This window comes from Oncorhynchus keta, chromosome 9, assembly GCF_023373465.1.
Source record: "Oncorhynchus keta strain PuntledgeMale-10-30-2019 chromosome 9, Oket_V2, whole genome shotgun sequence".
Classification (NCBI taxonomy): domain Eukaryota; kingdom Metazoa; phylum Chordata; class Actinopteri; order Salmoniformes; family Salmonidae; genus Oncorhynchus; species Oncorhynchus keta.
Window position 1 is genome coordinate 29,451,645 of NC_068429.1, and position 26,655 is coordinate 29,478,299.

General features: G+C 46.9%; 1 protein-coding gene across 1 annotated transcript in view; it reads left to right on the plus strand.

Annotated features, from left to right (window-relative positions):
• The window catches only part of LOC118388083 (NMDA receptor synaptonuclear signaling and neuronal migration factor-like), a 114,791-nt gene that overhangs the window by 75,947 nt on the left and 12,189 nt on the right, over positions 1-26,655 (plus strand). Inside the window, exon 14 of the mRNA XM_052524740.1 lies at positions 11,953-12,028. Within this exon, the coding sequence (XP_052380700.1) occupies positions 11,953-12,028 (76 nt within the window). The remainder of the gene's footprint in view (positions 1-11,952; positions 12,029-26,655) is intronic.

Below are 26,655 nucleotides of genomic sequence, written 5' to 3' on the forward strand. Positions count from 1 at the left end.
AACCCTTACAACACTCTGGTCCCCAGGCTCTGCTCTGCCGTCCTCTTGGCTGTCTCCTCTCTCATTATTTGTCTGACTGTGGATCTAGAGACCACGGAAACAGACATTTGATGTCACAGGTTATGAAAGTGATCGTGTACATCTTATGTATGATGGGGGTAAAGACCGTATGCATCAGTGTCTATCTGAAGGTTTGAGCATGAATTTGTGCATAGGAGGAGTATGTAGAGTGAGTGGTGTGGTGTGGTGAGTGGTGGTGGTGAGTGGTGGTGGTGGTGGTGGTGAGTGGTGGTGAGTGGTGAGTGCAGGACAAATGTCCACTCCTCTCCACTCCTCCTCTCCACTCCTCCTCTCCTCCTCTCCACTCCTCCTCTCTACTCCTCCTCTCCTCCTCTCCACTCCTCCTCTCTACTCCTCCTCTCCACTCCTCCTCTTCTCTCCTCATTTCCACTCCTCCTCTCCTCCTCTGCACTCCACCTTTCCACTCCTCCTCTTCTCTCCTCATTTCCACTCCTCTCCTCCTCTCCACTCCTCCTTTCCACTCCTCCTCTCCTCCTCTCCACTCCTCCTCTTCTTTCCTCATCTCCACTCCTCCTCTCCACCACTCCTCCTCTCCTCTCCACTCCTCCTCTCCACTCCTCCTCTCCTCCTCTCCACTCCTCCTCTCCTCCTCTCCACTCCTCATCTCCACTCCTCCTCTTCTCCTCTCCTCCTCTCCACTCCTCCTCTTCTCTCCTCATCTCCACTCCTCCTCTCCACTCCACTCCTCCTCTCCACTCCTCCTCTCCTCTCCTCCTCTCTACTCCTCCTCTTCTCCTCTCCTCCTCTCCACTCCTCCTCTTCTCTCCTCATCTCCACTCCTCCTCTCCTCTCCTCCTACTGCATTTACATTTACATTTAAGTCATTTAGCAGACGCTCTTATCCAGAGCGACTTACAAATTGGTGCATACACCTTATGGCATCCAGTGGAACAGCCACTTGCATCTAAATCTAAATTTTTTTGGGGGAGAGAAGGGGGTGAGAAGGATTACTTACCCTTACTTACCCTATCCTAGGTATTCCTTGAAGAGGTGGGGTTTCAGGTGTCTCCGGAAGGTGGTGATTGACTCCGCTGTCCTGGCGTCGTGAGGGAGTTTGTTCCACCATTGTCGGGCCAGAGCAGCGAACAGTTTTGACTGGGCTGAGCGGGAACTGTACTTCCTCAGTGGTAGGGAGGCGAGCAGGCCAGCAGGCGAGCAGGCTACTGCTCAGCAGTAGAGTTTTATCACATATTGACTGTGTGATATGTCATCATTTACAGTTTTAATAAGTACTCCTCCTATACTCAGAAATCTGGATCTGGGGATCTGACTCTTAGAATTATTCTTCTTGACCTTGATCCAATACCCCCAGTGCATTATCATTCCATTTGTATTGGCCTTGACTCAGTACCCCAGCGCATAATCATTATATTTGTATTGGCCTTGGCTCAATACTCCCAGCACATTATCATTCTATTTGTCTTTGGCTTTGACTCAATACCCCCAGCGCATTATCATTCTATTTGTATTGGCTTTGACTCAATACCCCCAACGCTTTGACTCAATACCCCCAGCGCATTATCATTCTGTTTGTCTTTGGCTTTTTCTCAATACCCCAGACTCAATTTGTACACAATACCAGCACATTATCATTCTATTTGTATTGGCTTTGACTCAATACCCCCAACGTGTTATCATTCCCCCAGCGCATTATCATTCTATTTGTATTGGCCTTGACTCAATACCCCCATCACATTATCATTCTGTTTGTCTTTCCTCCAGCGCATTTTTCTCAATACCCCCAGCACATTATCATTCTATTTGTATTGGCTTCGACTCAATACCCCCAGCACATTATCATTCTATTTGTATTGGCCTTGACTCAATACCCCCAGCACATTATCATTCCATTTGTATTGGCCTTGGCTCAATTCCCCCAGCGCATTATCATTCTATTTGTATTGGCCTTGACTCAATACCCCCAGCACATTATCATTCTATTTGTATTGGCCTTGACTCAATTCCTCCAGCGCATTATCATTCTATTTGTATTGGCCTTGACTCAATACACCCAGCCAATTATCATTCCATTTGTATTGGCCTTGACTCAATACCCCAGCGCATTATCATTCTATTTGTATTGGCCTTGACTCAATACCCCCAGAACATTATCATTATATTTGTATTGGCCTTGACTCAATACCCCCAGCACATTATCATTCCATTTGTATTGGCCTTGGCTCAATTCCTACAGCGCATTATCATTCTATTTGTATTGGCCTTGACTCAATACCCCCAGCACATTATCATTCTATTTGTATTGGCCTTGACTCAATTCCTCCAGCGCATTATCATTCTATTTGTATTGGCCTTGACTCAATACACCCAGCAAATTATCATTCCATTTGTATTGGCCTTGGCTCAATACACCCAGCAAATTATCATTCCATTTGTATTGGCCTTGACTCAATACCCCCCAGCGCATTATTATTATATTTGTATTGGCCTTGACTCAATACCCCCAGTGCATTATCATTATATTTGTATTGTCCTTGGTTCAATACCCCCAGCACATTATCATTCTATTTGTATTGGCCTTGACTCAATACCCCAGCGCATTATCATTCTATTTGTATTGGCTTTGACTCAATACACCCAGCATTCATTATCATTATATTTGTATTGGCTTTGACTCAATACCCCCAGTGCATTATCATTATATTTGTGTTATCATTCATATTTGTATTGTCCTTGACTCAATACCCCCATCGCATTATCATTCTGTTTGTCTTTGGCTTTTTCTCAATACCCCCAGCACATTATCATTCTATTTGTATTGGCTTTGACTCAATACCCCCAGCACATTATCATTCTATTTGTATTGGCCTTGACTCAATACCCCAGCACATTATCATTCCATTTGTATTGGCCTTGACTCAATACCCCCAGCGCATTATCATTCTATTTGTATTTGGCCTTGACTCAATACCCCCAGCACATTATCATTCTATTTGTATTGGCCTTGACTCAATACCCCCAGCACATTATCATTCTATTTGTATTGGCCTTGACTCAATACATTCTATTTTATTGGCCCAGCACATTATCATTCCATTTGTATTGGCCTTGACTCAATACCCCAGCGCATTATCATTCTATTTGTATTGGCCTTGACTCAATACCCCAGCACATTATCATTCTATTTGTGTTTGTACTCAATACCCCAGCACATTATCATTCAATTTGGCTCTCCAGCGCATTATCATTCTATTTGTATTGGCCTTGACTCAATACGCCCCATTTTTATTGGCACATTATCATTCTATTTGTATTGGCCTTGACTCAATACCCCAGCCATTATCATTCTATTTGTATTTGTCAATTGGTATTGGCCTTGACTCAATACCCCCAGACATCACTCAATACACCCAGCACATTATCATTCTTTTGTATTGGCCTTGACTCAATACCCCCAGCACATTATCATTCCATTTGTATTGGCCTTGGCTCAATACCCCAGCGCATAATCATTATATTTGTATTGGCCTTGGCTCAATACCCCCAGCACATTATCATTCTATTTGTATTGGCCTTGACTCAATTCCTCCAGCGCATTATCATTCTATTTGTATTGGCCTTGACTCAATACACCCAGCAAATTATCATTCCATTTGTATTGGCCTTGGCTCAATACACCCAGCAAATTATCATTCCATTTGTATTGGCCTTGACTCAATACCCCAGCGCATTATTATTATATTTGTATTGGCCTTGACTCAATATCCCCAACATGTTATCATTCGATTGTATTGTCCTTGACTCAATACCCCCGTCGCATTATCATTCTGTTTGTCTTTGGCTTTGACTCAATACCCCCAACATGTTATCATTCGATTGTATTGTCCTTGACTCAATACCCCGTCGCATTATCATTCTGTTTGTCTTTGGCTTTGACTCAATACCCCCAGCACATTATCATTCTATTTGTATTGGCTTTGACTCAATACACCCAGCACATTATCATTATATTTGTATTGGCCTTGACTCAATACTCCCAGCACATTATCATTCTATTTGTCTTTGGCTTTGACTCAATACCCCCAGCACATTATCATTCTATTTGTATTGGCTTTGACTCAATACACCCAGCACATTATCATTCTATTTGTATTGGCCTTGACTCAATACCCCCAGCACATTATCATTCTATTTGTATTGGCTTTGACTCAATACCCCCAGCACATTATCATTCTATTTGTATTGGCCTTGGCTCAATTCCTCCAGCGCATTATCATTATATTTTTATTGGCCTTGACTCAATACCCCAGCACATTATCATTCTATTTGTATTGGCCTTGACTCAATACTCCCAGCACATTATAATTCTATTTGTATTGGCTTTGACTCTATACACCCAGCACATTATCATTCTATTTGTATTGGCCTTGACTCAATACCCCCAGCACATTATCATTCTATTTGTATTGGCTTTGACTCAATACCCCCAGCACATTATCATTCTATTTGTATTGGCCTTGACTCAATACCCCCAGCACATTATCATTCCATTTGTATTGGCATTGGCTCAATTCCTCCAGCGCATTATCATTCTATTTGTATTGGCCTTGACTCAATACCCCCAGCACATTATCATTCCATTTGTATTGGCATTGGCTCAATTCCTCCAGCGCATTATCATTCCATTTGTATTGGCCTTGACTCAATACCCACAGCGCATTATCATTCTATTTGTATTGGTCTTGACTCAACACCCCCAGCGCATTATCATTCTATTTGTATTGGCCTTGACTCAATACCCCCAGCGCATTATCATTCCATTTGTATTGGCCTTGGCTCAATTCCTCCAGCGCATTATCATTCTATTTGTATTGGCCTTGACTCAATACCCCCAGCACATTATCATTCCATTTGTATTGGCCTTGACTCAATACCCACAGCGCATTATCATTCTATTTGTATTGGCCTTGACTCAATACCCCCAGCACATTATCATTCCATTTGTATTGGCCTTGGCTCAATTCCTCCAGCGCATTATCATTATATTTTTATTGGCCTTGACTCAATACCCCAGCACATTATCATTCTATTTGTATTGGCCTTGACTCAATACTCCCAGCACATTATCATTCTATTTGTATTGGCTTTGACTCAATACACCCAGCACATTATCATTCTATTTGTATTGGCCTTGACTCAATACCCCCAGCACATTATCATTCTATTTGTATTGGCTTTGACTCAATACCCCCAGCACATTATCATTCTATTTGTATTGTCTTTGACTCAATACACCCAGCACATTATCATTCTATTTGTATTGGCCTTGACTCAATACCCCCAGCACATTATCATTCTATTTGTATTGGCCTTGACTCAATACCCCCAGCACATTATCATTCCATTTGTATTGGCCTTGGCTCAATTCCTCCAGCGCATTATCATTATATTTGTATTGGCCTTGACTCAATACCCCAGCACATTATCATTCTATTTGTATTGGCCTTGACTCAATACCCCAGCGCATTATCATTCTATGTGTATTGGACTTGACTCAATACCCCCAGCACATTATCATTATATTTGTATTGGCCTTGACTCAATACCCCCAGCACATTATCATTCCATTTGTATTGGCCTTGGCTCAATTCCTCCAGCGCATTATCATTCTATTTGTATTGGCCTTGACTCAATACCCCCAGCACATTATCATTCTATTTGTATTGGCCTTGACTCAATTCCTCCAGCGCATTATCATTCTATTTGTATTGGCCTTGACTCAATACACCCAGCAAATTATCATTCCATTTGTATTGGCCTTGGCTCAATACACCCAGCAAATTATCATTCCATTTGTATTGGCCTTGACTCAATACCCCAGCGCATTATTATTATATTTGTATTGGCCTTGACTCAATACCCCCAGTGCATTATCATTATATTTGTATTGTCCTTGGCTCAATACTCCCAGCACATTATCATTCTATTTGTATTGGCCTTGACTCAATATCCCCAACATGTTATCATTCGATTGTATTGTCCTTGACTCAATACCCCCGTCGCATTATCATTCTGTTTGTCTTTGGCTTTGACTCAATACCCCCAGCACATTATCATTCTATTTGTATTGGCTTTGACTCAATACACCCAGCACATTATCATTCTATTTGTATTGGCCTTGACTCAATACCCCCAGCACATTATCATTCTATTTGTATTGGCTTTGACTCAATACCCCCAGCACATTATCATTCTATTTGTATTGTCTTTGACTCAATACACCCAGCACATTATCATTCTATTTGTATTGGCCTTGACTCAATACCCCCAGCACATTATCATTCTATTTGTATTGGCCTTGACTCAATACCCCCAGCACATTATCATTCCATTTGTATTGGCCTTGGCTCAATTCCTCCAGCGCATTATCATTATATTTTTATTGGCCTTGACTCAATACCCCAGCACATTATAATTCTATTTGTATTGGCTTTGACTCTATACACCCAGCACATTATCATTCTATTTGTATACTCAATACCCCAGCACATTATCATTCTATTTGTATTGGCTTTGACTCAATACCCCCAGCACATTATCATTCTATTTGTATTGGCCTTGACTCAATACCCCCAGCACATTATCATTCCATTTGTATTGGCATTGACTCAATACCCCCAGCGCATTATCATTCTATTTGTATTGGCCTTGACTCAATACCCCCAGCACATTATCATTCCATTTGTATTGGCATTGGCTCAATTCCTCCAGCGCATTATCATTCTATTTGTATTGGCCTTGACTCAATACCCCAGCACATTATCATTCTATTTGTATTGGTCTTGACTCAACACCCCCAGCGCATTATCATTCTATTTGTATTGGCCTTGACTCAATACCCCCAGCGCATTATCATTCCATTTGTATTGGCCTTGGCTCAATTCCTCCAGCGCATTATCATTCTATTTGTATTGGCCTTGACTCAATACCCCCAGCACATTATCATTCCATTTGTATTGGCCTTGGCTCAATTCCTCCAGCGCATTATCATTCCATTTGTATTGGCCTTGACTCAATACCCACAGCGCATTATCATTCTATTTGTATTGGCCTTGACTCAATACCCCCAGCACATTATCATTCCATTTGTATTGGCCTTGGCTCAATTCCTCCAGCGCATTATCATTCTATTTGTATTGGCCTTGACTCAATACCCCCAGCACATTATCATTCCATTTGTATTGGCCTTGGCTCAATTCCTCCAGCGCATTATCATTATATTTTTATTGGCCTTGACTCAATACCCCAGCACATTATCATTCTATTTGTATTGGCCTTGACTCAATACTCCCAGCACATTATCATTCTATTTGTATTGGCTTTGACTCAATACACCCAGCACATTATCATTCTATTTGTATTGGCCTTGACTCAATACCCCCAGCACATTATCATTCTATTTGTATTGGCTTTGACTCAATACCCCCAGCACATTATCATTCTATTTGTATTGTCTTTGACTCAATACACCCAGCACATTATCATTCTATTTGTATTGGCCTTGACTCAATACCCCAGCACATTATCATTCTATTTGTATTGGCCTTGACTCAATACCCCCAGCACATTATCATTCCATTTGTATTGGCCTTGGCTCAATTCCTCCAGCGCATTATCATTATATTTGTATTGGCCTTGACTCAATACCCCAGCACATTATCATTCTATTTGTATTGGCCTTGACTCAATACCCCAGCGCATTATCATTCTATGTGTATTGGACTTGACTCAATACCCCCAGCACATTATCATTATATTTGTATTGGCCTTGACTCAATACCCCCAGCACATTATCATTCCATTTGTATTGGCCTTGGCTCAATTCCTCCAGCGCATTATCATTCTATTTGTATTGGCCTTGACTCAATACCCCCAGCACATTATCATTCTATTTGTATTGGCCTTGACTCAATTCCTCCAGCGCATTATCATTCTATTTGTATTGGCCTTGACTCAATACACCCAGCAAATTATCATTCCATTTGTATTGGCCTTGGCTCAATACACCCAGCAAATTATCATTCCATTTGTATTGGCCTTGACTCAATACCCCAGCGCATTATTATTATATTTGTATTGGCCTTGACTCAATACCCCCAGTGCATTATCATTATATTTGTATTGTCCTTGGTTCAATACCCCCAGCACATTATCATTCTATTTGTATTGGCCTTGACTCAATATCCCCAACATGTTATCATTCGATTGTATTGTCCTTGACTCAATACCCCCATTGCATTATCATTCTGTTTGTCTTTGGCTTTGACTCAATACCCCCAGCACATTATCATTCTATTTGTATTGGCTTTGACTCAATACACCCAGCACATTATCATTCTATTTCTATTGGCCTTGACTCAATACCCCCAGCACATTATCATTCTATTTGTATTGGCTTTGACTCAATACCCCCAGCACATTATCATTCTATTTGTATTGTCTTTGACTCAATACACCCAGCACATTATCATTCTATTTGTATTGGCCTTGACTCAATACCCCCAGCACATTATCATTCTATTTGTATTGGCCTTGACTCAATACCTCCAGCACATTATCATTCTATTTGTATTGGCCTTGGCTCAATTCCTCCAGCGCATTATCATTATATTTGTATTGGCCTTGACTCAATACCCCAGGACATTATCATTCCATTTGTATTGGCCTTGGCTCAATTCCTCCAGCGCATTATCATTATATTTTTATTGGCCTTGACTCAATACCCCAGCACATTATCATTCTATTTGTATTGGCCTTGACTCAATACTCCCAGCACATTATCATTCTATTTGTATTGGCTTTGACTCAATACACCCAGCACATTATCATTCTATTTGTATTGGCCTTGACTCAATACCCCCAGCACATTATCATTCTATTTGTATTGGCTTTGACTCAATACCCCAGCACATTATCATTCTATTTGTATTGGCTTTGACTCAATACCCCAGCGCATTATCATTCCATTTGTATTGGCCTTGGCTCAATTCCTCCAGCGCATTATCATTCTATTTGTATTGGCCTTGACTCAATACCCCCAGCACATTATCATTCCATTTGTATTGGCATTGGCTCAATTCCTCCAGCGCATTATCATTCCATTTGTATTGGCCTTGACTCAATACCCACAGCGCATTATCATTCTATTTGTATTGGTCTTGACTCAACACCCCCCCAGCGGCTTTGACTTATCATTCTATTTGTATTGGCCTTGACTCAATACCCCCAGCACATTATCATTCCATTTGTATTGGCCTTGACTCAATTCCTCCAGCGCATTATCATTCTATTTGTATTGGCCTTGACTCAATACCCCCAGCACATTATCATTCCATTTGTATTGGCCTTGACTCAATATCCCAACAGTGCGTATCATGTTATCATTCTATTTGTATTGTCCTTGACTCAATACCCCCATTGCATTATCATTCTGTTTGTCTTTGGCTTTGACTCAATACCCCCAGCACATTATCATTCTATTTGTATTGGCTTTGACTCAATACACCCAGCACATTATCATTCTATTTCTATTGGCCTTGACTCAATACCCCCAGCACATTATCATTCTATTTGTATTGGCTTTGACTCAATACCCCCAGCACATTATCATTCTATTTGTATTGTCTTTGACTCAATACACCCAGCACATTATCATTCTATTTGTATTGGCCTTGACTCAATACCCCCAGCACATTATCATTCTATTTGTATTGGCCTTGACTCAATACCCCCAGCACATTATCATTCCATTTGTATTGGCCTTGGCTCAATTCCTCCAGCGCATTATCATTATATTTGTATTGGCCTTGACTCAATACCCCCAGCACATTATCATTCCATTTGTATTGGCCTTGGCTCAATTCCTCCAGCGCATTATCATTATATTTTTATTGGCCTTGACTCAATACCCCAGCACATTATCATTCTATTTGTATTGGCCTTGACTCAATACTCCCAGCACATTATAATTCTATTTGTATTGGCTTTGACTCTATACACCCAGCACATTATCATTCTATTTGTATTGGCCTTGACTCAATACCCCCAGCACATTATCATTCTATTTGTATTGGCTTTGACTCAATACCCCCAGCACATTATCATTCTATTTGTATTGTCTTTGACTCAATACACCCAGTACATTATCATTCCATTTGTATTGGCCTTGGCTCAATTCCTCCAGCGCATTATCATTCTATTTGTATTGGCCTTGACTCAATACCCCCAGCACATTATCATTCCATTTGTATTGGCATTGGCTCAATTCCTCCAGCGCATTATCATTCCATTTGTATTGGCCTTGACTCAATACCCACAGCGCATTATCATTCTATTTGTATTGGTCTTGACTCAACACCCCCAGCGCATTATCATTCTATTTGTATTGGCCTTGACTCAATACCCCCAGCACATTATCATTCCATTTGTATTGGCCTTGGCTCAATTCCTCCAGCGCATTATCATTCTATTTGTATTGGCCTTGACTCAATACCCCCAGCACATTATCATTCCATTTGTATTGGCCTTGGCTCAATTCCTCCAGCGCATTATCATTCCATTTGTATTGGCCTTGACTCAATACCCACAGTGCATTATCATTCTATTTGTATTGGCCTTGACTCAATACCCCCAGCACATTATCATTCCATTTGTATTGGCCTTGGCTCAATTCCTCCAGCGCATTATCATTCTATTTGTATTGGCCTTGACTCAATACCCCCAGCACATTATCATTCCATTTGTATTGGCCTTGGCTCAATTCCTCCAGCGCATTATCATTCCATTTGTATTGGCCTTGACTCAATACCCACAGTGCATTATCATTCTATTTGTATTGGTCCTGACTCAACACCCCCAGCGCATTATCATTCTATTTGTATTGGCCTTGACTCAATACCCCCAGCACATTATCATTCCATTTGTATTGGCCTTGGCTCAATTCCCCCAGCGCATTATCATTCTATTTTTATTGGCCTTGACTCAATACCCCCAGCACATTATCATTCCATTTGTATTGGCCTTGGCTCAATTCCTCCAGCGCATTATCATTCCATTTGTATTGGCCTTGACTCAATACCCACAGCGCATTATCATTCTATTTGTATTGGTCTTGACTCAACACCCCCAGCACATTATCATTCTATTTGTATTGGCCTTGACTCAATACCCCCAGCACATTATCATTCTATTTGTATTGGCCTTGACTCAATACCCCCAGCACATTATCCTTCTATTTGTATTGGCCTTGACTCAATTCCTCCAGCGCATTATCATTCTATTTGTATTGGCCTTGACTCAATACACCCAGCAAATTATCATTCCATTTGTATTGGTGCAGTGTCTTGACTTGAGGACACAGGTTGTCAGATCAGAAGAACAGCTTGGATGGGCTTCATGCTAAATGAAGACAGTTGTGCTCCCTGAAGAGAAATAAAGCTTCAATAAAACCCTCAAGCAAAGGCTCCTGGAATGAGAGTTGTCAGCCAGCATGTCTAGATCCATTCAATTACAGATGAGCTAATTCTTTGATTGTCCTTGAGGGCAAGTCTCCAGAGGTGAGTATGGAGAGGTGTTCCTCAGAGCAGGCAGTGTCATCACAGAGTAGAGAAAAAGGAACACACATAGACTGTCAATCACTGGGTGCCTTCGAAACATTTTCTTCTACACACGCGTACTTTCTCTCTTTCTCTTTCTCTCTCTCTTTCGCCCTCCCTGTCACCCATCAGTTTTCCACAGCCGTAAAGCTTGGAGCTGGAGGGTCACTGTGGCGGGTGCTAGGTCCAGGCTGGAGGACCTCGGCAGGAGGCCAGGCTGGAGGATTAATTGGTGTCTGTTCTTATTGTTGGCCAACAGCTGTTCCAGAAGCTAAAGAACCTGATGAGGCCTTACTCCATCCAATTTGAGTCACCACTGGAGCTGTCCGCACAGGGTGAGGACTGTCAGCTACACACACACACACGCACACACACGCACGCACGCACGCACGCACGCACGCACGCACGCACACATACACACACGCACACGCCCGCGCACGCGCACGCACACACACACACACACACACACACACACACACACACACACACACACACTTAATTTAAGTAAGCATTTATTGACGGACTTGTTCCCTCCATTAAAAGTGTTATTATTTCTCCTTCTTTCACTCACATTGTCCCTCACATTTTTAATTTATCCCTGTTTGCCCATTCGTCATGTTTCTGCTCCTATTCTCTCTCTCTGCAACTGTTATCTCTCTCTGCTCCTGCTCTCTCTCTCTGTCTCTACTGCTCTCTCTCTCTGCAACTGTTATCTCTCTCTGCTCCTGCTCTCTCTCTCTGCAACTGTTATCTCTCTCTGCTCCTGCTCTCTCTCTCTGCTCCTGCTCTCTCTCTCTGCAACTGTTATCTCTCTCTGCTCCTGCTCTCTCTCTCTGCAACTGTTATCTCTCTCTGCTCCTGCTCTCTCTCTCTGCTCCTATTCTCTCTCTCTGCAACTGTTATCTCTCTCTGCTCCTGCTCTCTCTCTCTGCTCCTGCTCTCTCTCTCTGCAACTGTTATCTCTCTCTGCTCCTGCTCTCTCTCTGCAACTGTTCTCTCTCTCTGCTCCTGCTCTCTCTCTCTGCTCCTGCTCTCTCTCTCTGCAACTGCTCTCTCTCTCTCTGCTCCTGATCTCTGTCTCTGCTCCTATTCTCTGTCTATGCAACTGCTCTCTCTCTCTCTGCAACTGTTATCTCTCTCTGCTCCTGCTCTCTCTCTCTGCTCCTGATCTCTGTCTATGCAACTGCTCTATCTCTCTGCTCCTATTCTCTCTCTCTGCTCCTGCTCTCTCTCTCTGCAACTGTTATCTCTCTCTGCTCCTGCTCTCTCTCTCTGCTCCTATTCTCTGTCTATGCAACTGCTCTCTCTCTCTGCTCCTGATCTCTGTCTATGCAACTGCTCTATCTCTCTGATCCTATTCTCTCTCTCTGCTCCTGCTCTCTCTCTCTGCTCCTATTCTCTATTTATGCAACTGCTCTCTCTCTCTCTGCTCCTGATCTCTGTCTATGCAACTGCTCTCTCTCTCTCTGCAACTGTTATCTCTCTCTGCTCCTGCTCTCTCTCTCTGCTCCTATTCTCTGTCTATGCAACTGCTCTCTCTCTCTGCTCCTGATCTCTGTCTATGCAACTGCTCTATCTCTCTGCTCCTATTCTCGCTCTCTCTGCTCCTGCTCTCTCTCTCTGCTCCTATTCTCTGTCTATGCAACTGCTCTCTCTCTCTGCTCCTGATCTCTGTCTATGCAACTGCTCTCTCTCTCTCTCTGCTCCTATTCTCTCTCTCTGCTCCTGCTCTCTCTCTGCTACTGTTATCTGTCTCTCCTACTGCTCTCTCTCTCTGCTCCTGATCTCTGTCTATGCAGCTGCTCTCTCTCTCTGCTCCTATTCTCTCTTTCTGCTCCTGCTCTCTCTCTCTGCTACTGTTCTCTGTCTCTCCTACTGCTCTCTCTCTCTGCTCCTGCTCTCTGTCTCTGCTACTGCTCTCTGTCTCTGCTACTGCTCTCTGTCTCTGCTACTGCTCCCTGTCTCTACTGCTCTCTCTCTCTCTGTTCCTGCTCTCTCTCTCTGCTACTGTTCTCTGTCTCTCCTACTGCTCTCTCTCTCTGCTACTCCTCTCTGTCTCTCCTGCTCTCTGTCTCTACTGCTCTCTGTCTCTACTGGTCTCTGTCTCTGCTACTGGTCTCTGTCTCTGCTACTGGTCTCTGTCTCTGCTACTGGTCTCTGTCTCTGCTACTGGTCTCTGTCTCTACTGCTCTCTGTCTCTACTGCTCTCTGTCTCTACTGCTCTCTGTCTCTGCTATTGCTCTCTGTCTCTGCTACTGTTCTGTCTCTACTGCTCTCTGTATCTGATCCTACTCTCTATCTCTGCTACTGCTCTCTGTCTCTGCTACTGCTCTCTGTCTCTGCTACTGCTCTCTGTCTCTGCTACTGCTCTATGTCTCTGCTACTGCTCTCTGTCCCTGCTCCTGCTCTGCCTCTCTGCTCCTGCTCTCTGTCTCTACTGCTCTCTGTCTCTACTGCTCTCTGTCTCTGCTCCTGCAATCTCTGTCTCTACTGCTCTCTGTCTCTGCTACTGCTCTCTGTCTCTGCTACTGGCTCCTGTCTCTACTGCTCTCTCTCTGCTACTGTTCTCTGTCTCTCTACTGCTCTCTCTCTCTGCTCTCTCTGTCTGCTACTGCTCTCTGTCTCTGCTACTGCTCTCTGTCTCTACTGCTCTCTGTCTCTACTGGTCTCTGTCTCTTCTACTGGTCTCTGTCTCTGCCTCTGCTACTGGTCTCTGTCTCTGCTACTGGTCTCTGTCTCTGCTACTGGTCTCTGTCACAACTGCTCTCTGTCTCTGCTCCTGCTCTGTCTCTCTGCTCCTGCTCTGTCTGTACTGATCTTTGTCTCTGCTCCTGCTCTCTGTCTCTACTGCTCTCTGTCTCTACTGCTCTCTGTCTCTGCTATTGCTCTCTGTCTCTGCTACTGTTCTGTCTCTACTGCTCTCTGTCTCTGCTACTGTTCTGTCTCTACTGCTCTCTGTCTCTGCTCCTACTCTCTATCTCTGCTACTGCTCTCTGTCTCTGCTACTGCTCTCTGTCTCTGCTACTGCTCTCTGTCTCTGCTCCTGCTCTGCCTCTCTGCTCCTGCTCTCTGTCTCTACTGCTCTCTGCCTCTCTGCTCCTGCTCTCTGTCTCTACTGCCCTCTGCCTCTCTGCTCCTGCTCTCTGTCTCTACTGCTCTCTGTCTCTACTGCCCTCTGTCTCTGCTCCTGCTCTCTGTCTCTACTGCTCTCTGTCTCTGCTACTGGTCTCTGTCTCTGCTACTGCTCGCTGTCTCTACTGCTCTCTGTCTCTGCTACTGGTCTCTGTCTCTGCTACTGGTCTCTGTCGCTACTGCTCTCTGTCTCTGCTCCTGCTATGTTTCTCTGCTCCTGCTCTGTCTGTACTGCTCTCTGTCTCTGCTCCTGCTCTCTGTCTCTATTGCTCTCTGTCTCTACTGGTCTCTGTCTCTGCTCCTGCTCTCTGTCTCTACTGCTCTCTGTCTCTGCTACTGCTCTCTGTCTCTACTGGTCTCTGTCTCTGCTCCTGCTCTCTGTCTCTACTGCTCTCTGTCTCTGCTACTGCTCTCTGTCTCTACTGCTCTCTGTCTCTGCTACTGCTCTCTGTCTCTACTGCTCTCTGTCTCTGCTACTGCTCTCTGTCTCTACTGCTCTCTGTCTCTGCTCCTGCTCTCTGTCTCTGCTACTGCTCTCTGTCTCTACTGCTCTCTGTCTCTGCTACTGCTCTCTGTCTCTACTGCTCTCTGTCTCTGCTACTGCTCTCTGTCTCTACTGCTCTCTGTCTCTGCTCCTGCTCTCTGTCTCTACTGCTCTCTGTCTCTGCTACTGCTCTCTGTCTCTACTGCTCTCTGTCTCTGCTCCTGCTCTCTGTCTCTACTGGTCTCTGTCTCTGCTACTGCTCTCTGTCTCTGCTACTGTTCTGTCTCTACTGCTCTCTGTCTCTACTGCTCTCTGTCTTTGCTCCTGCTCTCTGTCTCTACTGCTCTCTGTCTCTGCAATTGCTCTCTGTCTCTGCTACTGTTCTGTCTCTACTGCTCTCTGTATCTGATCCTACTCTCTATCTCTGCTACTGCTCTCTCTCTCTCTCTCTGCTACTGCTCTCTGTCTCTGCTACTGGTCTCTGTCTCTACTGCTCTCTGTCTCTGCTCCTGCTCTCTGTCTCTACTGCTCTCTGTCTCTACTGCTCTCTGTCTCTGCTCCCTGCTCTCTGTCTCTACTGCTCTCTGTCTCTACTGCTACTGCTGTCTCTGCTACTGTTCTGTCTCTACTGCTCTCTGTCTCTACTGCTCTGTCTTTGCTCCTGCTCTCTGTCTCTACTGCTCTGTCTCTACTGCTCTCTGTCTCTGCTCCTGCTCTCTGTCTCTACTGTTCTGTCTCTACTGCTCTCTGTCTCTGCTACTGCTGTCTCTACTGCTCTCTGTCTCTGCTACTGTGTCTCTACTGTCTCTGTCTCTGCTACTGCTCTGTCTCTACTGCTCTCTCTCTCTCTCTGTTCCTGCTCTCTCTCTCTGCTACTGTTCTCTGTCTCTCCTACTGCTCTCTCTCTCTGTACTCCTCTCTGTCTCTCCTGCTCTCTGTCTCTACTGCTCTCTGTCTCTACTGGTCTCTGTCTCTGCTACTGGTCTCTGTCTCTGCTACTGGTCTCTGTCTCTGCTACTGGTCTCTGTCTCTGCTACTGGTCTCTGTCTCTACTGCTCTGTCTCTACTGCTCTCTGTCTCTACTGCTCTCTGTCTCTGCTATTGCTCTCTGTCTCTGCTACTGTTCTGTCTCTACTGCTCTCTGTATCTGGTCCTACTCTCTATCTCTGCTACTGCTGTCTCTGCTCTGCTCTCTGTCTCTCTGAAATGATGTCTCTATCTTTGTCTCTGCTGATCTGTCTGCTCTCTGTCTCCTACTGCTCTGTCTGTCTCTGTCTCTGTGATGTGCTCTCTGTCTCTGTCTCTGCTACTGGATCTCTGCCTCTGATCCTCTCTCTCTCTGCTACTGTTCTCTGTCTCTCCTACTGCTCTCTCTCTCTTTGCTCTCTCTCTCTGCTCCTCTCTGTCTCTCCCTGCTCTCTGTCTCTACTGCTCTCTGTCTCTACTGGTCTCTGTCTCTTCTACTGGTCTCTGTCTCTGCCTCTGCTACTGGTCTCTGTCTCTGCTACTGGTCTCTGTCTCTGCTACTGGTCTCTGTCTGCTCTCTGTCTCTGCTCCTGCTCTGTCTCTCTGCTCCCTGCTGTCTCTGATCTTTGTCTCTGCTCATGTCTCTGTCTCTACTGCTCTCTGTCTCTACTGCTCTCTGTCTCTATTGCTCTCTGTCTCTGCTATGTTCTGTCTCTACTGCTCTCTGCTGCTGTTCTGTCTCTCCTGCTCTCTGTCTCTGTCTCTGGTCTCTAACTGTCTCTCTGCTGCTGCTCTCTGTCCCTCTTGCTACTGTTCTGTCCCTGCTGCTCTGTCTCTATCTGCTCTCTGTCTCTGCTATGTCTGTCTCTACTGCCCTCTGTCTCTGCTCCTGCTCTCTGTCTCTACTGCTTCTGTCTGCTACTGCTCTCTGTCTCTGCTACTGGTCTCTGTCTCTGCTACTGCTCTCTGTCTCTACTGCTCTCTGTCTCTGCTACTGGTCTCTGTCTCTGCTACTGGTCTCTGTCTACTGCTCTCTGTCTCTGCTCCTGCTATGTTTCTCTGCTCCTGCTCTGTCTGTACTGCTCTCTGTCTCTGCTCCTGCTCTCTGTCTCTATTGCTCTCTGTCTCTACTGGTCTCTGTCTCTGCTCCTGCTCTCTGTCTCTACTGCTCTCTGTCTCTGCTACTGCTCTCTGTCTCTACTGGTCTCTGTCTCTGTCCTGCTCTCTGTCTACTGCTCTCTGTCTCTGCTACTGCTCTCTGTCTCTACTGCTCTCTGTCTCTACTGCTCTCTGTCTCTGCTGCTCTCTGTCACTACTGCTCTCTGTCTCTACTGCTCTCTGTCTCTGCTGCTCTGTCTCTGTCTCTGTCTCTACTGCTCTCTGTCTGTCTCTACTGCTCTCTGTCTCTACTGCTCTCTGTCTCTGTGATGTCTCTGCTATGTGATCTCTGCTGCTCTCTGTCTCTGCGATATGTGATGTGTCCTCTGCTCTACTGTCTGTCTCTGCTGCTGCTCTCTGTCTCTCTGGTCTCTGTCTCTGTCTACTGCTCTCTGTCTCTGCTACTGTTCTGTCTCTACTGCTCTCTGTCTCTACTGCTCTCTGTCTTTGCTCCTGCTCTCTGTCTCTACTGCTCTCTGTCTCTGCAATTGCTCTCTGTCTCTGCTACTGTTCTGTCTCTACTGCTCTCTGTATCTGATCCTACTCTCTATCTCTGCTACTGCTCTCTCTCTCTCTCTCTCTGCTACTGCTCTCTGTCTCTGCTACTGGTCTCTGTCTCTACTGCTCTCTGTCTCTGCTCCTGCTCTCTGTCTCTACTGCTCTCTGTCTCTACTGCTCTCTGTCTCTGCTCCTGCTCTCTGTCTCTACTGCTCTCTGTCTCTACTGCTACTGCTCTCTGTCTCTGCTACTGTTCTGTCTCTACTGCTCTCTGTCTCTACTGCTCTCTGTCTTTGCTCCTGCTCTCTGTCTCTACTGCTCTGTCTCTACTGCTCTCTGTCTCTGCTCCTGCTCTCTGTCTCTACTGCTCTCTGTCTCTACTGCTACTGCTCTGTCTCTGCTACTGTTCTGTCTCTACTGCTCTCTGTCTCTGCTACTGCTCCCTGTCTCTACTGCTCTCTGTCTCGGCTCCTGCTCTCTGTCTCTACTGCTCTCTGTCTCTACTGCTCTCTGTCTCTGCTCCTGCTCTCTGTCTCTACTGCTCTCTGTCTCTGCTACTGCTCTCTGTCTCTACTGCTCTCTGTCTCTGCTCCTGCTCTCTGTCTCTACTGGTCTCTGCCTCTGCTCCTGCTCTCTGTCTCTACTGCTCTCTGTCTCTGCTCCTGCTCTCTGTCTCTACTGCTCTCTGTCTCTGCTACTGCTCTCTGTCTCTACTGCTCTCTGCCTCTCTGCTCCTGCTCTCTGTCTCTACTGCTCTCTGTCTCTACTGCTCTCTGTCTCTGCTCCTGCTCTCTGTCTCTACTGCTCTCTGTCTCTGCTACTGCTCTCTGTCTCTACTGCTCTCTGTCTCTGCTCCTGCTCTCTGTCTCTACTGGTCTCTGTCTCTGCTACTGCTCTCTGTCCCTGCTACTGTTCTGTCTCTACTGCTCTCTGTCTCTACTGCTCTCTGTCTCTGCTATTGCTCTCTGTCTCTGCTACTGTTCTGTCTCTACTGCTCTCTGTCTCTGCTACTGCTCTCTATCTCTGCTACTGCTCTCTGTCTCTGCTACTGCTCTATGTCTCTGCTACTGCTCTCTGTCTCTGCTCCTGCTCTCTGTCTCTACTGCTCTCTGTCTCTACTGCTCTCTGTCTCTCCTGCTCTCTGTCTCTACTGCTCTCTGTCTCCGCTACTGCTCTCTGTCTCTGCTACTGTTCTGTCTCTACTGCTCTCTGTCTCTACTGCTCTCTGTCTTTGCTCCTGCTCTCTGTCTCTACTGCTCTCTGTCTCTACTGCTCTCTGTCTCTGCTCCTGCTCTCTGTCTCTACTGCTCTCTGTCTCTACTGCTCTCTGTCTCTGCTACTGCTCTCTGTCTCTACTGCTCTCTGTCTCTACTGCTCTGCCTCTCTGCTCCTGCTCTCTGCCTCTACTGCTCTCTGTCTCTGCTCCTGCTCTCTGTCTCTACTGCTCTCTGTCTCTACTGCTCTCTGTCTCTACTGCTCTGCCTCTCTGCTCCTGCTCTCTGTCTCTACTGCTGTCTGTCTCTACTGCTCTGCCTCTCTGCTCCTGCTCTCTGTCTCTACTGCTCTCTGTCTCTACTGCTCTCTGTCTCTGCTCCTGCTCTCTGTCTCTACTGCTCTCTGTCTCCGCTACTGCTCTCTGTCTCTGCTACTGTTCTGTCTCTGCTGCTCTCTGTCTCTACTGCTCTCTGTCTTTGCTCCTGCTCTCTGTCTCTACTGCTCTCTGTCTCTACTGCTCTCTGTCTCTGCTCATAATATGTGTCTACTGCTCTCTGTCTCTGCTGATCTCTGTCTCTTACTGCTCTGTCTCTACTGTCTCTGTCTCTGCTCTGCCTCTGTCTCTCTGCTCTCTCTGCCTCTACTGTCTCTGTCTCTGCTCCTGCTCTCTGTCTCTACTGCTCTCTGTCTCTACTGCTCTCTGTCTCTACTGCTCTGCCTCTCTGCTCCTGCTCTCTGTCTCTACTGCTGTCTGTCTCTACTGCTCTGCCTCTCTGCTACTGCTCTCTGTCTCTACTGCTCTGCCTCTCTGCTCCTGCTCTCTGTCTCTACTGCTCTCTGTCTCTACTGCTCTCTGTCTCTACTGCTCTGCCTCTCTGCTCCTGCTCTCTGTCTCTACTGCTCTCTGTCTCTACTGCTCTCTGTCTCTGCTGCTGCTCTCTGTCTCTGCTACTGTTCTGTCTACTGTTCTCTGTCTCTGCTACTGTTCTGTCTCTACTGTTCTCTGTCTCTACTACTGCTCTCTGTCTCTGCTACTGTTCTGTCTCTACTGCTCTCTGTCTCTGCTACTGTTCTGTCTCTACTGCTCTCTGTCTCTACTACTGCTCTCTGTCTCTGCTACTGTTCTGTCTCTACTGTTCTCTGTCTCTACTACTGCTCTCTGTCTCTGCTACTGTTCTGTCTCTACTGTTCTCTGTCTCTACTACTGCTCTCTGTCTCTGCTACTGTTCTGTCTCTACTGCTCTCTGTCTCTGCTACTGCTCTCTGTCTCTGCTACTGTTCTGTCTCTACTGTTCTCTGACTCTACTACTGCTCTCTGTCTCTGCTACTGCTCTCTGTCTCTGCTACTGCTCTCTGTCTCTGCTACTGTTCTGTCTCAACTGCTCTCTGTCTCTTCTACTGCTCTCTGTCTCTGCTCCTACTCTCTATCTCTGCTACTGCTCTCTGTCTCTGCTACTGCTCTCTGTCTCTGCTCCTGCTCTGTCTCTCTGCTCCTGCTCTCTGTCTCTACTGCTCTCTGTCTCTGCTCCTGCTCTCTGTCTCTACTGCTCTCTGTCTCTGCGACTGCTCTCTGTCTCTGCTACTGTTCTGTCTCTACTGCTCTCTGTCTCTTCTACTGCTCTCTGTCTCTGCTCCTACTCTCTATCTCTGCTACTGCTCTCTGTCTCTGCTACTGCTCTCTGTCTCTGCTACTGTTCTGTCTCTACTGCTCTCTGTCTCTTCTACTGCTCTCTGTCTCTGCTCCTACTCTCTATCTCTGCTACTGCTCTCTGTCTCTGCTACTGCTCTCTGTCTCTGCTCCTGCTCTGCCTCTCTGCTCCTGCTCTCCGTCTCTACTGCTCTCTGTCTCGACTGCTCTCTGTCTCTGCTCCTGCTCTCTGTCTCTACTGCTCTCTGTCTCTACTGCTGTCTGTCTCTACTGCTCTCTGTCTCTACTGCTCTGCCTCTCTGCTCCTGCTCTCTGTCTCTACTGCTCTACCTCTCTGCTCCTGCTCTCTGTCTCTACTGCTCTCTGTCTCTACTGCTCTCTGTCTCTACTGCTCTACCTCTCTGCTCCTGCTCTCTGTCTCTACTGCTCTGCCTCTCTGCTCCTGCTCTCTGTCTCTACTGCTCTCTGTCTCTACTGCTCTCTGTCTCTACTGCTCTCTGTCTCTACTGCTCTGCCTCTCTGCTCCTGCTCTCCTTCTCTACTGCTCTCTGTCTCGACTGCTCTCTGTCTCTGCTCCTGCTCTCTGTCTCTACTGCTCTCTGTCTCTACTGCTCTCTATCTCTACTGCTCTGCCTCTCTGCTCCTGCTCTCCGTCTCTACTGCTCTCTGTCTCGACTGCTCTCTGTCTCTGCTCCTGCTTTCTGTCTCTACTGCTCTCTGTCTCTACTGCTCTCTGTCTCTACTGCTCTCTGTCTCTACTGCTCTCTGTCTCTACTGCTCTGCCTCTCTGCTCCTGCTCTCTGTCTCTACTGCTCTCTGTCTCTACTGCTCTGCCTCTCTGCTCCTGCTCTCTGTCTCTACTGCTCTCTGTCTCTGCTCCTGCTCTCTGTCTCTACTGCTCTCTGTCTCTACTGCTCTCTGTCTCTGCTACTGTTCTGTCTCTACTACTCTCTGTATCTGCTCCTACTCTCTATCTCTGCTACTGCTCTCTGTCTCTGCTACTGCTCTCTGTCTCTACTGCCCTCTGTCTCTGCTACTGCTCTCTGTCTCTGCTCCTGCTCTCTGTCTCAACTACTGCTCTCTGTCTCTACTCCTGCCCTGTCTCTCTGCTCCTAATCTCTGTCTCTACTGCTCTCTGTCTCTACTGCTCTCTCTCTCTGCTCCTGCCCTGTCTCTCTGCTCCTGATCTCTGTCTCTACTGCTCTCTGTCTCTACTGGTCTCTGTCTCTGCTCCTGTTCTGTCTCTACTGGTCTCTGTCTCTGCTCCTGCTCTGTCTCTCTGTTCTCTGTCTCTGCTCCTGTTCTGTCTCTACTGCTCTATGTCTCTGCTACTGCTCTCTCTCTCTCTCTCTCTCTCTGCTCCTGCCCTGTCTCTCTGCTCCTGATCTCTGTCTCTACTGCTCTCTGTCTCTACTGGTCTCTGTCTCTGCTCCTGTTCTGTCTCTACTGGTCTCTGTCTCTGCTCCTGTTCTGTCTCTACTGCTCTCTGTCTCTGCTCCTGTTCTGTCTCTACTGCTCTCTGTCTCTGCTACTGCTCTCTGTCTCTGCTACTGTTCTGTCTCTACTGCTCTCTCTCTCTGCTCCTGCCCTGTCTCTACTGCTCTCTGTCTCTACTCCTGCCCTGTCTCTCTGCTACTGCTCTCTGTCTCTGCTACTGCTCTCTGTCTCTGCTCCTGCTCTCTGTCTCTGCTACTGCTCTCTCTCTCTCTCTCTCTGCTCCTACCCTGTCTCTCTGCTCCTGATCTCTGGTCTCGTCTGCTGTCTGTCTCTGCTATTGCTCTCTGTCTCTGCTCCTGTTCTGTCTCTACTGCTCTCTGTCTCTACTGCTCTCTGTCTCTACTGGTCTCTGTCTCTACTGCTCTCTGTCTCTGCTCCTGCTCTCTGTCTCTACTGCTCTCTGTCTCTACTACTGCTCTCTGTCTCTGCTACTGTTCTGTCTCTACTGTTCTCTGTCTCTACTACTGCTCTCTGTCTCTGCTACTGTTCTTTCTCTACTGCTCTCTGTCTCTGCTACTGTTCTGTCTCTACTGTTCTCTGTCTCTACTACTGCTCTCTGTCTCTGCTACTGTTCTTTCTCTACTGCTCTCTGTCTCTGCTACTGTTCTGTCTCTACTGTTCTCTGTCTCTACTACTGCTCTCTGTCTCTGCTACTGTTCTGTCTCTACTGCTCTCTGTCTCTGCTACTGTTCTCTGTCTCTACTACTGCTCTCTGTCTCTGCTACTGTTCTGTCTCTACTGCTCTCTGTCTCTGCTACTGCTCTCTGTCTCTGCTACTGTTCTGTCTCTACTGTTCTCTGTCTCTGCTACTGCTCTCTGTCTCTGCTACTGTTCTGTCTCTACCGTTCTCTGTCTCTACTACTGCTCTCTGTCTCTGCTACTGCTCTCTGTCTCTGCTACTGCTCTCTGTCTCTGCTACTGTTCTGTCTCAACTGCTCTCTGTCTCTTCTACTGCTCTCTGTCTCTGCTCCTACTCTCTGTCTCTGCTACTGCTCTCTGTCTCTACTACTGCTCTCTGTCTCTGCTCCTGCTCTGTCTCTCTGCTCCTGCTCTCTGTCTCTACTGCTCTCTGTCTCTGCTCCTGCTCTCTGTCTCTACTGCTCTCTGTCTCTGCTACTGTTCTGTCTCTACTGCTCTCTGTCTCTGCTACTGCTCTCTGTCTCTGCTACTGTTCTGTCTCTACTGTTCTCTGTCTCTGCTACTGCTCTCTGTCTCTGCTACTGTTCTGTCTCTACCGTTCTCTGTCTCTACTACTGCTCTCTGTCTCTGCTACTGCTCTCTGTCTCTGCTACTGCTCTCTGTCTCTGCTACTGTTCTGTCTCAACTGCTCTCTGTCTCTTCTACTGCTCTCTGTCTCTGCTCCTACTCTCTATCTCTGCTACTGCTCTCTGTCTCTACTACTGCTCTCTGTCTCTGCTCCTGCTCTGTCTCTCTGCTCCTGCTCTCTGTCTCTACTGCTCTCTGTCTCTGCTCCTGCTCTCTGTCTCTACTGCTCTTTGTCTCTACTGCTCTCTGTCTCTACTGCTCTCTGTCTCTGCGACTGCTCTCTGTTTCTGCTACTGTTCTGTCTCTACTGCTCTCTGTCTCTTCTACTGCTCTCTGCCTCTGCTCCTACTCTCTATCTCTGCTACTGCTCTCTGTCTCTGCTATTGCTCTCAGTCTCTGCTACTGTTCTGTCTCTACTGCTCTCTGTCTCTTCTACTGCTCTCTGTCTCTGCTCCTACTCTCTATCTCTGCTACTGCTCTCTGTCTCTGCTCCTGCTCTGCCTCTCTGCTCCTGCTCTCCGTCTCTACTGCTCTCTGTCTCGACTGCTCTCTGTCTCTGCTCCTGCTCTCTGTCTCTACTGCTCTCTGTCTCTACTGCTCTCTGTCTCTACTGCTCTCTGTCTCTACTGCTCTACCTCTCTGCTCCTGCTCTCTGTCTCTACTGCTCTTTGTCTCTACTGCTCTGCCTCTCTGCTCCTGCTCTCTGACTCTACTGCTCTCTGTCTCTACTGCTCTCTGTCTCTGCTCCTGTTCTGTCTCTACTGGTCTGTCTCTGCTCCTGCTCTGTCTCTCTGCTCTCTGTCTCTGCTACTGCTCTCTGTCTCTGCTACTGTTCTGTCTCTACTACTCTCTGTATCTGCTCCTACTCTCTATCTCTGCTACTGCTCTCTGTCTCTGCTACTGCTCTCTGTCTCTACTGCCCTCTGTCTCTGCTACTGCTCTCTGTCTCTGCTCCTGCTCTCTGTCTCAACTACTGCTCACTGTCTCTACTCCTGCCCTGTCCCTCTGCTCCTAATCTCTGTCTCTACTGCTCTCTGTCTCTACTGCTCTCTGTCTCTACTGCTCTCTCTCTCTGCTCCTGCCCTGTCTCTCTGCTCCTGATCTCTGTCTCTACTGCTCTCTGTCTCTACTGGTCTCTGTCTCTGCTCCTGTTCTGTCTCTACTGGTCTCTGTCTCTGCTCCTGCTCTGTCTCTCTGTTCTCTGTCTCTGCTCCTGTTCTGTCTCTACTGCTCTCTGTCTCTGCTACTGCTCTCTGTCTCTGCTACTGTTCTGTCTCTACTGTTCTCTGTCTCTGCTACTGCTCTCTGTCTCTGCTACTGTTCTGTCTCTACCGTTCTCTGTCTCTACTACTGCTCTCTGTCTCTGCTACTGCTCTCTGTCTCTGCTACTGCTCTCTGTCTCTGCTACTGTTCTGTCTCAACTGCTCTCTGTCTCTTCTACTGCTCTCTGTCTCTGCTCCTACTCTCTATCTCTGCTACTGCTCTCTGTCTCTGCTATTGCTCTCAGTCTCTGCTACTGTTCTGTCTCTACTGCTCTCTGTCTCTTCTACTGCTCTCTGTCTCTGCTCCTACTCTCTATCTCTGCTACTGCTCTCTGTCTCTGCTCCTGCTCTGCCTCTCTGCTCCTGCTCTCCGTCTCTACTGCTCTCTGTCTCGACTGCTCTCTGTCTCTGCTCCTGCTCTCTGTCTCTACTGCTCTCTGTCTCTACTGCTCTCTGTCTCTACTGCTCTCTGTCTCTACTGCTCTACCTCTCTGCTCCTGCTCTCTGTCTCTACTGCTCTTTGTCTCTACTGCTCTGCCTCTCTGCTCCTGCTCTCTGTCTCTACTGCTCTCTGTCTCTGCTCCTGTTCTGTCTCTACTGGTCTGTCTCTGCTCCTGCTCTGTCTCTACTACTCTCTGTATCTGCTCCTACTCTCTATCTCTGCTACTGCTCTCTGTCTCTGCTACTGTTCTGTCTCTACTACTCTCTGTATCTGCTCCTACTCTCTATCTCTGCTACTGCTCTCTGTCTCTGCTACTGCTCTCTGTCTCTACTGCCCTCTGTCTCTGCTACTGCTCTCTGTCTCTGCTCCTGCTCTCTGTCTCAACTACTGCTCACTGTCTCTACTCCTGCCCTGTCCCTCTGCTCCTAATCTCTGTCTCTACTGCTCTCTGTCTCTACTGCTCTCTCTCTCTCTGCTCCTGCCCTGTCTCTCTGCTCCTGATCTCTGTCTCTACTGCTCTCTGTCTCTACTGGTCTCTGTCTCTGCTCCTGTTCTGTCTCTACTGGTCTCTGTCTCTGCTCCTGCTCTGTCTATCTGTTCTCTGTCTCTGCTCCTGTTCTGTCTCTACTGCTCTCTGTCTCTGCTACTGCTCTCTCTCTCTCTCTCAATTCAATTCAATTCAATTCAATTCAAGGGCTTTATTGGCATGGGAAACATGTGTTAACATTGCCAAAGCTCTCTCTCTCTCTCTCTCTCTCTCTCTCTCTGCTCCTGCCCTGTCTCTCTGCTCCTGATCTCTGTCTCTACTGCTCTCTGTCTCTACTGGTCTCTGTCTCTGCTCCTGTTCTGTCTCTACTGCTCTCTGTCTCTGCTCCTGTTCTGTCTCTACTGGTCTCTGTCTCTGATCCTGCTCTGTCTCTCTGTTCTCTGTCTCTGCTCCTGTTCTGTCTCTACTGCTCTCTGTCTCTGCTACTGCTCTCTGTCTCTGCTACTGTTCTGTCTCTACTGCTCTCTGTCTCTGCTACTGTTCTGTCTCTACTGCTCTCTCTCTCTGCTCCTGCCCTGTCTCTACTGCTCTCTGTCTCTACTCCTGCCCTGTCTCTCTGCTCCTGATCTCTGTCTCTACTGATCTCTGTCTCCACTGGTCTCTGTCTCTGCTACTGCTCTCTGTCTCTGCTACTGCTCTCTGTCTCTGCTCCTACTCTCTATCTCTGCTACTGCTCTCTGTCTCTGCTCCTGCTCTGCCTCTCTGCTCCTGCTCTCCGTCTCTACTGCTCTCTGTCTCGACTGCTCTCTGTCTCTGCTCCTGCTCTCTGTCTCTACTGCTCTCTGTCTCTACTGCTCTCTGTCTCTACTGCTCTCTGTCTCTACTGCTCTACCTCTCTGCTCCTGCT